General features: G+C 41.1%; 2 protein-coding genes across 2 annotated transcripts in view; one reads left to right on the top strand and one right to left on the bottom strand.

Moving 5' to 3' along the window:
• Positions 1–315, bottom strand: part of TMEM123 (transmembrane protein 123) — a 16,373-nt gene extending 16,058 nt beyond the window's left edge. The window contains exon 1 of the mRNA XM_031552149.1: positions 269–315. Coding sequence (XP_031408009.1) covers positions 269–315 — 47 coding nt within the window. The remainder of the gene's footprint in view (positions 1–268) is intronic.
• A 194-nt stretch (positions 316–509) lies between these two features.
• Positions 510–10,013, top strand: BIRC2 (baculoviral IAP repeat containing 2). The gene is made up of 8 exons (XM_003203484.4): positions 510–2,557; positions 2,664–2,763; positions 3,936–4,014; positions 4,718–4,763; positions 5,591–5,833; positions 6,977–7,231; positions 7,353–7,394; positions 8,219–10,013. The coding sequence occupies exons 1-8, from the start codon at positions 1,684–1,686 to the stop codon at positions 8,410–8,412; spliced, it is 1,833 nt and encodes a 610-aa protein (XP_003203532.1). The 5' UTR covers positions 510–1,683; the 3' UTR covers positions 8,413–10,013.
• The last annotated feature ends 1,527 nt before the right edge of the window (positions 10,014–11,540 follow it).

Raw genomic sequence — 11,540 nt, 5'->3', positions numbered from 1 at the left:
TCGCTGTCACGGGAGCTCAGCGGCGAGCCGTGGCCGCACGTAGAACGGAGGCGGCAGGGAAGCAGCGGCCCACCGCTCCCGGAGGGGTTTTTTTGGATTGTGTCGGCGTATGCGTCCGCCCTTGTGACGCTTTCCTGCAGAGCTTGTTGGGTCTAACCACACGAGGGGCTCTGGAGGTGTTAATCTGGCGGTGTAATAAAATCGAATCCCCGTTGCTTGAGGTCGTTTAGGCTTAAGGCCGTCTGAACGGCAGTGCCTTCCTCAGTACGCGATGTTCCCGCAGTTGCGCAGCGGGTGCCGGGCTGCCGGCTCCATCCGCCCGCCCGCAGCGCTGTGCGCGCACAGGGCGCTCCTGCGGCTGTGGGGGAACCGGGCGAGGGCCGGCTGTGTTACAGCGCGAATCCTGAAGGGAACGAGCTGCTGTTTCCGAGAAGCTTGTTCTGCAGTTTTAGCGCTTCTATTTGTAGCTTCTGCTTATCTCGCTGTTGCGCGCACGTCGTTTCGTGTATTTTGAAACGCTCCTCTCTTTTTTCCTTCACAGGGTTCGTTCCACACAAAAGCATTGATTGAAATTATAAACATTTACAGTTTTTCCTTGTGAGCAGTCAGTACCAGTATGGAGGCGTAGGCACCTCAAACGGGACTTAAGTCTGGACTCTGGGAGGTAGTTCTGTGCACAAATAAAGAAACTAAGGCTGTTTTCTCCTTTTACCCAAGGGTTCTGTTTGCTTTATAAATATGGCATACAGAAAAACCTTAATTTATCACTATAAGGTGTTGTTATGTCCCAACACAAAGCAATTTATTTATGTGAAAGGTGATAACTGCATATTTGTAACTAAGGCACCAGGTTAAAACTGAAACACTGTTCATTCTGTGCTGTTATAGATAGAAGAGCCTGGGGCTGTTCCAGGCTCGTTAGTTAAGACAGCTCATCCTTGTCAGAGGCAGTGTGTAGGATTTATTACATCTCGTAGCTGAGCTTAATATAAGTGAAGTTGAGTGTAAACTGACTTCTGAAGTCTTAGCAGTTCTTACAACAATATTCATGTGTCAAGGGTATTTTTGGCAGTTCAGCAGTAGCAAATAGACTAGATCAATTCAGTGACATCAGTTCAGGGGCTCTTTTGAAATTCCTCATGAGATTTGTAAACTGAAATTTAGTGTGTATTGTTGATCAGCTGCCTAGGGTGAAATAGTTTTTAAATCACTTGGCAGTATTTTAAACTGGGAAATACAGTGTGTCCTCCACCCACCATTTTAGTTTCTTTATTAACAAAAGGATTTTGATAAACCCATTTGAGGCTTTCCCCTTAGGGCCCCAACCCCACCTGCCTGACTGGTCAGTACTGCTCTCCCACACGCACAGCACAGGGAAAGCACATGATGTGACTGCGTAGCACAAGGGAAAGTCCTCTTTGACATACCTGTATTTGTCAATGGGATGGATCAGCTTTTGCACAGAAAGCAGTTGTGCAGACACAAGTATGAGAACTTGGCAAATGTTTTAAGCCTGATAGTCACATGTCTGTTTCTATTCATATATGCATTCGAAGTTACACGTAAATATTTCATTTCCAGGTTCTTAACTTGTACAGGCAAGGGTTATTCAGAATTGCCTTTAGTGCACACAACTACCTCCCAGAGGAAGACTTGTCCCATTTTTTCCAACAACAGTTCATTATGAACATAATGGATAGTAGCCCTTTGTTGGCAAGTGTGATGAAGCAGAACACGCAGTCTGGAGAACTGAAGTACGACTTATCTTGTGAGCTCTACAGAATGTCAACGTTTTCTACTTTTCCTGTTAATGTGCCGGTGTCAGAACGAAGGCTTGCCCGGGCTGGGTTTTATTACACTGGTGTCCAAGATAAAGTTAAATGCTTCAGTTGTGGCTTAGTGTTGGACAACTGGCAGCCAGGAGATAATGCTATGGAGAAGCATAAACAGGTGTATCCTAGCTGCAGTTTTGTTCAAAACATGCTGTCACTTAACAACCTTGGACTGTCCACTCATTCTGCCTTTTCTCCTCTGGTCACAAGCAATCTCTCACCATCTCTACGTTCCATGACACTTTCTCCAAGCTTTGAACAAGTTAGCTATTTCAGTGGCTCTTTTTCCAGTTTTCCTCAAGACCCAATAACTACTAGGGCTGCCGAAGACCTCTCACACTTAAGATCTAAGCTTCACAACCCTTCCATGAGTACAGAAGAAGCTAGGCTGCGCACTTTCCATACGTGGCCCCTGATGTTTCTCTCGCCCACCGATCTGGCAAAAGCTGGACTTTATTACCTGGGGATAGCAGACAAAGTTGCATGTTTCACCTGTGGTGGTCAGTTGAGTAACTGGGAGCCAAAAGATAATGCCATGTCAGAGCATCGGAGGCACTTTCCTAACTGCCCCTTTGTGGAAAACCTCATGCGAGACCAACCGAGTTTCAATGTTTCCAATGTGACCATGCAAACCCATGAAGCCCGTGTTAAAACATTCATTAACTGGCCAACTCGGATTCCCGTTCAGCCTGAACAGCTTGCAGATGCTGGTTTTTACTATGTAGGTAAGAAAACCTGATGTCTCTGATGTCATTCGTATTGCTACATCAACATTTACCTTAATGTAAGTTGTGTAAATGGTTGCTAGATATTTCACCTTGTGTTTTAAAGGCCGCAACGATGATGTCAAGTGTTTTTGCTGTGATGGTGGGTTAAGGTGCTGGGAATCTGGAGATGATCCATGGATTGAGCATGCAAAGTGGTTTCCAAGGTAATAACTTGCATATTTTTTATTACAACTGGTTCACATCCTTACTGTTAAAATAGTTTTAATTCTGGCAGTTATGTATGACACCAAACGTATTTATTTTTACCATATGGTGTACAGATTATCACTTGGTTATATTTCATGCAAAAATTCTTGATGTGCTAAAGTGGGTTTGAATCACTTCTTGAAGCATGATATTGAATGCTTTCCGCTTCATGACTGAAAACTGTATGCATCCCCAAATCACTGCTAGCAAGTGATGCTGCTTTGTTAATGAGAACACCTTAGGTAAGGGAAGCAGTCAGAAAGCAGGCTGAGAAGAGCTGCTGAGAAGTGAGGTGGAGAGGACTTTGTACTTTGGTCTAGTTCTGTACATGTCTTGAATGCTCTTGAACCTGCCTTTCAGCAAGTTGTTTAGTCTCCTAGGTATGGAAAGGACTGTGAAGATTTCAGTGGCTGTGAATATATCTTTATTGAAAAAATGATAAAAATAACTTCTGAATACATTCCCTGCAATTAAGAAGCAGTTGCATACTCAGTTGATGCCTGTACCTGTGGAAATTTCTACGTCCGTTAATGACAGAAGTAGCTTTCCTGAAATTTAGTGCAGCTAATAGTAAATCTTTACACTGTAGATCTCAGCTAATCTTTCATAGGCAATTTACCTGCTCCTGTTGGACTACAGGATGCATGTATAAAGAGACGCCTTTTGTTTCTGTATTTAAGAAGAGATAAAACTCTGAATTCTTGAAGCAGATCTGGCTTTGATAGTGGAGTTGAGTTTTCTCAATTTCTGAATGATTTGAGTAGGAGATAAAAACAATGAGATGTGGTTAGAAACAGTTTATCACTGCATTTGTAATGGTACTGACGTGCTGTCATATCTCATGAAGTGCCATTTTGACTAAAAGTAGTAGCACACACAGAGCTGCTGTATTTATATGCCTAATCCTACTGGCTGCTGAACATAATGGAAAAGCTTTATCAAAGTGTGACCAGATACTAGGCTATATCAAGCTTACAGTTTAGAGGACTCTTCACCCAATGACAAGGAAGAGAAACATGCATTTAATTTATGCTGTGCTGTTGTAGGTAGTTTCATTCTTCTGCATTTTTATTTTTTTGTTGTTCCCATTGGGAAATGTAATAAATTATGTTTTTGCCCAATGTTTCAGGTGTGAGTATCTGCTTCGTGTGAAAGGAGGAGAGTTTGTAAGTCAAGTTCAGGCCAGGTTTCCTCATCTTCTCGAACAGGTAAACCTTACAGTTCTGTAACTTTGCTTTTTCCCTTGCTGAATAATGCTGTACTCTTCTGGAGGGTCCAGTACCTCCTGCTGCCTTCTAGATATATTTCGACTAGGTTTACAACATGGTAAATGCTCTTTATGAGTACAAAACAACAAAATTAGTGCTGAGCCATGGGTAGTGGGACTGAGTGATTAGAGCTTACCCTGTACAGGGTTACTCACATAAGGAGTGTCACGGGAAATTAAAAAGTAGGTGGTATAATGTTATTGTAGTAATTCCAAGGTTACAACACTCAGTCGTTTACAGGCAATCCTTTGTTACTCGTTAGGAGGCAATTTGATCCTTTGAACCTCAGTGTCAGGAGAAGGAAGTTCTGATTATGCAAGTTCTGGTGAATAATGCAAATCAGCAGCTGCTGTTTGAGAAACTGGTCACGGGCAATTCTAATAGTCTGTGCTACTCCTCACACACGAGTTACTTTCGTCTACAGGTTTTCTAATGAGAATAAGCTGAGCTCTTCACAGAAGTGGTCAGTACTAATTTTGTATTGGTTATCTATAAAGTCAGGCTTATGTAACCATGTGTCAAATCCTTAATGGGTACCATTCAGTTAGAAAGCTTAGCATGACTGAGAGACTACTATGCTGCTGTGGTACATAGAGGGATAAGCAGTGCTTGGATAGTAATATAATTTCATTGTGTTCCACAGCTCCTGTCAACTTCTGACACACCCGTAGATGAAAACATGGATCCAAGTATGTATAACATGGAAAGCACATTATCAGAGTTCCTCAGCACTTTGTGTACTTGATGACTGGATCTCTGAAACTAATTTGTTTAGCAATTCTTAGACTTGCTTGGGAACAGCAATGTTACAGTTGTCTATATGACTTCAGAGAAGCTACTTCTAGAGATTGGAACTTGGTGGAGCAGTTTTGGGTGACATGAGGTTGTCATGAGGTTGTGCAATTCCATTTTTAGGCATGTAGCTGCTTAGAAAGGGAACTGGGCAGCAGTGATCAGGAAAAGGGTAGGGGAAGCTGATAAAGTGAAGCCTTTAAGTTCCATTGTGAATGGAACTCCAGTTACGGTGAGTAGGAGATAATGCTGTAGTTCCTGTTGGTTAAGGACAAAGACTCAGTCCCACGTGCCTGGTGCTCAGTTAGTTCAATGGAAAATATTTGTCGAGAGCTGAAATAGCATGTACCGCAAAGAATTGGTCTCTGAATTTAGAGTTTCTAGCTTCTCAAGGCTGAAGTAAGAAATAACTAAGCATAAAAAGCTCTGCAAACCAACATGCACACAAAAAATCCTAAGTCACAGTGGGATTTTATGTGCTTTCTCTGAACTATCTTAGATAATTTAGTGAAGACTTGATGTGGATCAAAGTTGATCATGGATTCAGTACAACTGAATCTAAATAATTTGTTTTAGTTTTTAAAACTAATTGCTAAAATGCCTTTGAAAAAGCCTAACCACTGAAGATATTAGCTTTTATAATATTTAAGTTTTGCATGTAGGTAATGTTGATGACTTGTAGGAGTACTCTGTTTTTGATAAACATTGACTTCTGTTCAATTAGTTATTCATTTTGAACCTGGAGAGAGCCCTTCAGAAGATGCAATCATGATGAATACTCCTGTAGTTAAAGCTGCCTTGGAAATGGGATTCAGTAGGCGTCTAGTAAAGCAAACAGTGCAAAGTAAAATCCTGGCCACTGAAGAAAACTACAAGACTGTTAATGATCTTGTGTCTGATCTGCTCACTGCTGAAGATGAGAAGAGGGAGGAAGAAAAAGAGAGACAGTTTGAAGAAGTGGCATCAGGTATGTGTAGAGTAAATAGAAATGAAAGCATAAGGTGTTTGCATTGTTCAGCTTTCAGGCCTGGCTTTTCTAGTTGTTTTTATTCACAAAGTAATTTAATTTAACTTGCTATTAGAATCAACTTCTGTAAAAGTATTGTTTGACTGTCTGTATAGAATTAGAAGTCTCAATTCTTTCCTTTCCAGGAGCATGGTTTGTACAAGTAGTCAGAGTTTAGAATTGCCTTATTCTCTCCACAGGAGGAAAGCCATATTTTAACGAATTTGTGCTCTTATATTGCCATTAATCAAATTTAAGCAAAATACTTCAAGACTTTTTCTTTGTCTCCTTCCAAATTTGTCTGCTTTCTATTAGTGAGTCAACATAGCCACCTCTTAGAAGAGGACATAAAGTCTTACTAATTTAAATCCTGTAGGATTGTCAGAGGTCAAGGCTTTTTTGTCAGACTTTGTGTCTGACTCAGCCGGGTATGTCAGCTATTAACAATGCTTATTTGATGCACCTTTGACATTTGCTGCTGTTTCTAGACTATGTAATTTTTTGAAGCAAAAACCTCCTGCTATTTTAGAGTCTGTGAAGCAGTAAAGTAAATCTCTCAATTGAAAGTTGAATTGGCTTCTTGCCTGCTTGTGTATTCTGTCGCAAGCAGAGATGGCTTCAGCCATTGAATCTTTATGGGAATTACATGGTTTTTTTTAATCAATTGTATATTTGTATGACTATTTAAAAAACAAAATTCTCGAGTCTTGTTGTGCTATGCTTCTCATTTTCCTGCACATAATTCTGTTGGGTAACTCTTAGGAAAGATTGATCCCATCTACATGTCAGCATATCAGTTCTCAGCATTGGTGTTATGCAGAGGATGATTCTTGCTACTGTGAAATTAGATAGGATACCCTGGAACGCTTTCATCCAGCAGTAGGAGCAGGAGGTTTCCTTAGTATAAAAAGTGTCAACACTATTTTTGGCTTTCTTAAACGTATTGTGTGTATGAACACTGCTAAAATATTGAGGTCTTTTTTTTTTTTTTTGATGATCTGTAGTAAGTGAATATTTTGAATAGAGTTGAACGAATGCGTTCATTTAAAATGCACCTTGGAGTACTGTATGCCTAACAAACATGTAATCCTTTCTGTATTCCAGATGACTTGTCCTTAATCCGGAAGAATCGGATGGCTTTATTCCAGCGTTTAACCTCTGTACTTCCAATCCTTGGGAGTTTACTTTCATCTAAAGTGATAACAGAACTTGAGCATGATGTCATTAAGCAGAAGACTCAGACACCACTGCAAGCAAGGGAACTGATCGATACAGTTCTAGTGAAAGGCAATGCAGCAGCCAGCATATTCAGAAACTGTCTAAAAGATTGTGACCCTGTACTTTACAAAGACTTATTTGGTATGTCTTTTTTTTTTTTTCTTAACAATTGTCAGTTTATCAGAGGCTAATCAAAGCTGTATAAAAGTCACATGCTGTTGGAATATAGAGAAATAACTTGAATGTTTTCCTCTTATTTCAGTGGAGAAAAGCATGAAGTATGTTCCCACAGAAGATGTATCAGGTATTATCTTAAATTCTGTTTTCTTAATTTGAAGGGTATTGTGGGACACATAGTTAACATCCTCAAAAGAGAAGAACTTTGTTTAAGAAATGGGTTTTATTCTGTACCCTCTCCCTGATTTGCTTTAGTAAGGTATGTTTATCTGAAAGTTAAGTGTAAGCTAGTCTGTCTGCCTTAAGCTATACATTGTGCTTTTTCACTAGGTAGAGTTTTCTGGAGCTTGAGAGTTCCGGCACATGCTGGACTTGAGCCTGGTACAAACTCTCATTTAGGCATGTGGTTGAAACTGGGCAATGAACAGTAGGTTAGCATTTCACAGCAGATACGATTTCTACTTTTTCAAACTGGTTTATAGCTGTCCTAAGATCTAGTTTGGCCAACAGCTGGATAGAAGAATTCATCAGACATGAGTTAGTTTGCACTAGTTCTTACTCCCATAGTTCAGATGTTTATGAAATTTAATATGTTAACAGACTGCATTAAAGTATTCAAGCCTGAATGTAGTTCACTTCCACCAGTCACTGTACGCTATGCCTCTAATATCGAAACACGAGGAGTACAGCATATGCTAAAATACAAACAAAAGGCTCAAGAACTAGAGCTGATTGCAATCCCTGAGCTGTTTGTTGTATTACAGAAATGGAAAGTACAGACTAGCTGTTTCCTTGCACACCAATTTCTGAGCTGAGATGTGCTTCTTTCCATAAGTATGTTTGCCATCTATATTTAATGAATACAGATGGTCACATTCCATTTCACTCTTTATTTCCCTACTTTCTAAGCTTTTTAACAGTTCATTTTTTTATTTTTTATTTTTTCCCCAGGTTTACCTATGGAAGAACAACTAAGGAGATTGCAAGAAGAAAGAACGTGTAAAGTTTGCATGGACAAAGAAGTTTCTATTGTTTTTATTCCATGTGGGCACTTAGTGGTATGCAAAGAATGTGCACCATCCCTTAGAAAATGCCCTATTTGCAGGGGAACAATAAAGGGTACAGTTCGTACATTTCTTTCGTAAGGAGGGGAACTTGCAAAATATCTTTGCTCAACAAATGACAGAAACATTCATGCTCAAACCAGCAATGTCTTCAGAATGGGAAAATTGTGTTACAGAAGATGATTAATCAGCTACCTAACACAGTTGTGTAACTGTGGGGTATATCAACATAATGAATATTTTGGGTCTTGCTTGCCAAAGAAAATTACTATTTATAACACTAACTCGGTACTAAGATAATGTTTCCTTTCTAAGGAAAGTACTTCCATTAGTATGCTGTTATCTGAATAATAAAACAAAACCCCTCTGGTCAAGTTTCTCAAATGGAGCTTTGCATAACTCTTCATCATGCATTTATTCCTTGATGTCTGGTGGGCTAACCTTGCCCTCTCACTTCTTAACAAGGTGGGGCAAGAAGATAAGATAGAAAAGCACGTGGGTCAAGATAATGGATGGGGGATGGCTCAAGAATCAGTGTCATAGACGAAATAGACTTGATGGGGTGAAGGTGAATTTAATTTACTGCTAGTTAGTTCTCACTATCCTACTATTACTAGAACAGACCACCTTTCCCCCCCACCTCTGCTGCCTTCTTAGGCTCAGCTTTACTCCTAACTCTTCTGCCCCCTCCCTGCCCAGAATGTGGTTTTTATTCATGCCTGCTGCTTCTGAAGACTCAAGTATAGAACTGCTCTTACAGGAACAGACTGCTCAGTTGTGGTTTTGCCCCATGTGTGCAGTCCCTGCCAGAAAGCCTGCTCTATGAGGGTTGCTCTCCAGAGCCACAGTTCCTGGTAGGAGCCTGCTTCTGCGGAAGCTTCATATCCACCTGCTGGCAGAGCATCCTCTGTAAGCTGTAGGTTGGGTGTCTGCTTGCTTTAGACTCTATGGGCTACAGGGGGACAGCCTGCTCCACCATGGTCAGGGCAGTCTGCTCTGGTGCCAGGAGCTCCTCTTGCCCCCCTCCTGCATTGACCTCGGTGGCTGCAGGGCTATTTCACTCATTTTTCTCCCTTGTCTCTCCCAGCCATTTGTCTAGAGGTGTTTACTCTTTCTTAAGTCTGCTATCAGATGTAACCAGCATTGCTCCCTGGATTGTTTTTGGCCAGCCATCAGTCCCTGTTGGAACTAGTTAAGTCTGTCAGCCTGTGGTCTCTTCTCACAGAGGCCGTCCCTGCAATCACCCTCTGCCTCTGGCATCTTCCCATGTAAAGTCAGTACAGGATGTGAAGAAACAATTCAGAAGGATGGTCTTTGGCAGTGAATTTCAGCTACTGTTCTTGTTCTGTTTTGTTTTTCTTGTTGACGGGGGGAGAAAATAGGCTAACTGTTGCAGGAAAAGCAAGACTTTCTAAAGTTTTTGATTATGTTTAGATATTTGTGAAATGTATATTAATAACAGTTTATATGAAGAATTAAAATATTTTTACTTAGCAAATAAGTGCTTGTTTATTCTGTTCCCGTTGTTGGCTTTTCTCTGTAGGCTGTGGTCGCTAAACTTTTCCATCAGAAGTCTGGCCTTTTTTCAGTTCTGTGGTCTTTGGTGTTTCACTCTGCCAAAATAGGGGATTTAGACTTCTAACACTATTACTATTGTTAGTTTAATAAATCAGCATCTAGTACTTCCTTCTGTCTTTTTTCTTTTTTTTTCCCCAAAGAATAGAAACTGTGACCAGGAATGGTTCTAAAGACCTTAGAGATTAAATGAAAACTAGCTGTGTAGCAGTATAACCTTAATGTTGACAAATTAAAATGTAAATGCTGTATTTAAAAGTTTACAGTGATTGTGCAATTTTAATAGTAAGATCTCTCAGCCTCCTTGGAAGTCTTGGGATTGTTTTGTAAGCTGGTAATCCCATGACTCCTTTAACTGTTGGCTCTTTACCTTTTTCTGCTCTGTATCCCTGGGCTGGCACAGTAGATGCTCACCTCTATGGGGGGGAAAGTATTCATGGATATTTTTCAAGGACTTAACATCAGATTTTAGGGGAAGAATATGCTGGGATAACTATCAAATCCTGCAGTGTTGATCATTTGTCAGACTACATCTTTCCAAGTTCCATGTTAATGTTGAAGTGTTTGTAAGCTTCTTAATCTTCACACCTGTGTATAACAATACTTTAGTGTCTTTTGTTCTGTGTGATATGAAAATGCTGTTTCTAAAGTTCCAGGATGGTGGCAAGGTGTAGAGGTGTAACTGGCTCCTATAGCTTCATCTGTAGATCTTATGTGTACACATCTTTTGTTTTGTTTTTTTTTAAAAAAAAAGGTCACTCCACATACATGAAGGTAGCAAAGGCTGTGCAGCTTGTGTCTGGTTATTGTGATTTGATGACAGTGAAGTGGCTGCTTGCTGTTTAAAGCAAGATCTGCAGGGAAATGCTTGTTCCTAGCAAATTGCCATTCATGCATGAAGATGTTACATGGGTGGTGTTTGTATATATCTTTCCTGTTGTACATCTGAACAGTAGATAAGCAAAAGCACCCTTGTCTGAGTCTTTCAAGGAGACCTCTGGGTCTCCTGGTTTAACTACCTGTCTGCTAGGGCAATCTGCCTGCTGGGTTCCTGCATAGACTGAACTGTATGTTGTATTTCTAGCAAAACTGCAGCCACACCCTTCTGAGGGTACCTGGAGACAGGCTGGACTGATGGGCTGGGGCCAGTGGGATGTAGTTGAACAAGACCAAGTGCTGGGTCCTGCACTTTGGCCTCAACAACCCCAGGTAATGCTACAGGCTTGTGGTAAGAGTGGCTGGAAGACTGTGGAGGAAAAGGATCTGGGAGTTGGTTGATGCTTGGTGAACATGAGCCAGCAGTGTGCCCAGGTGACCAAAAAGGCCAATGGCATCCTGCTTTGTATCAGCAATAGTGCAGCCAGCAGGAGCAGGGAGGGGATCATCCCTCTGTGCTCAGACCTGGTGAGGCCACACCTCCAGTGCTGTGTTCAGTTTTGGGACTCAGTACAGAAAAGAAATCGAGGCCCTGGAGCATGTCCAGAGAAGGGCAGCAGAGCTGTGAAGGGTCTGGAGCACAAGTCTTATGAGGAGTGGCTGAGGGAACTGGGATTGTTCAGTTTAGAGAAGATGAGGCTCAGGAGACCTTATTGCTCTCTACAACTGCCTAAAAGGAGGTTGTGGCGAGGTGGGGG

The sequence above is a fragment of the Meleagris gallopavo genome, chromosome 1 (genome assembly GCF_000146605.3).
Source record: "Meleagris gallopavo isolate NT-WF06-2002-E0010 breed Aviagen turkey brand Nicholas breeding stock chromosome 1, Turkey_5.1, whole genome shotgun sequence".
Classification (NCBI taxonomy): Eukaryota; Metazoa; Chordata; class Aves; order Galliformes; family Phasianidae; genus Meleagris; species Meleagris gallopavo.
The sequence above is the reverse complement of the archived record's forward strand: the minus strand, read 5'-3'. Positions and strand labels throughout refer to the sequence as shown.

What these genes read in the sequence shown, in the direction of transcription:
- BIRC2 (XM_003203484.4), top strand. Translation starts at nt 1,684, where the DNA reads ATGAACATAATGGATAGTAGCCCTTTGTTGGCAAGTGTGATGAAGCAG. An exon ending in TGCTGGTTTTTACTATGTAG is followed by an intron (nt 2,558 to 2,663) that starts GTAAGAAAACCT and finishes TGTGTTTTAAAG; the next exon opens with GCCGCAACGATGATGTCAAG. An exon ending in TCCCACAGAAGATGTATCAG is followed by an intron (nt 7,395 to 8,218) that starts GTATTATCTTAA and finishes TTTTTTCCCCAG; the next exon opens with GTTTACCTATGGAAGAACAA.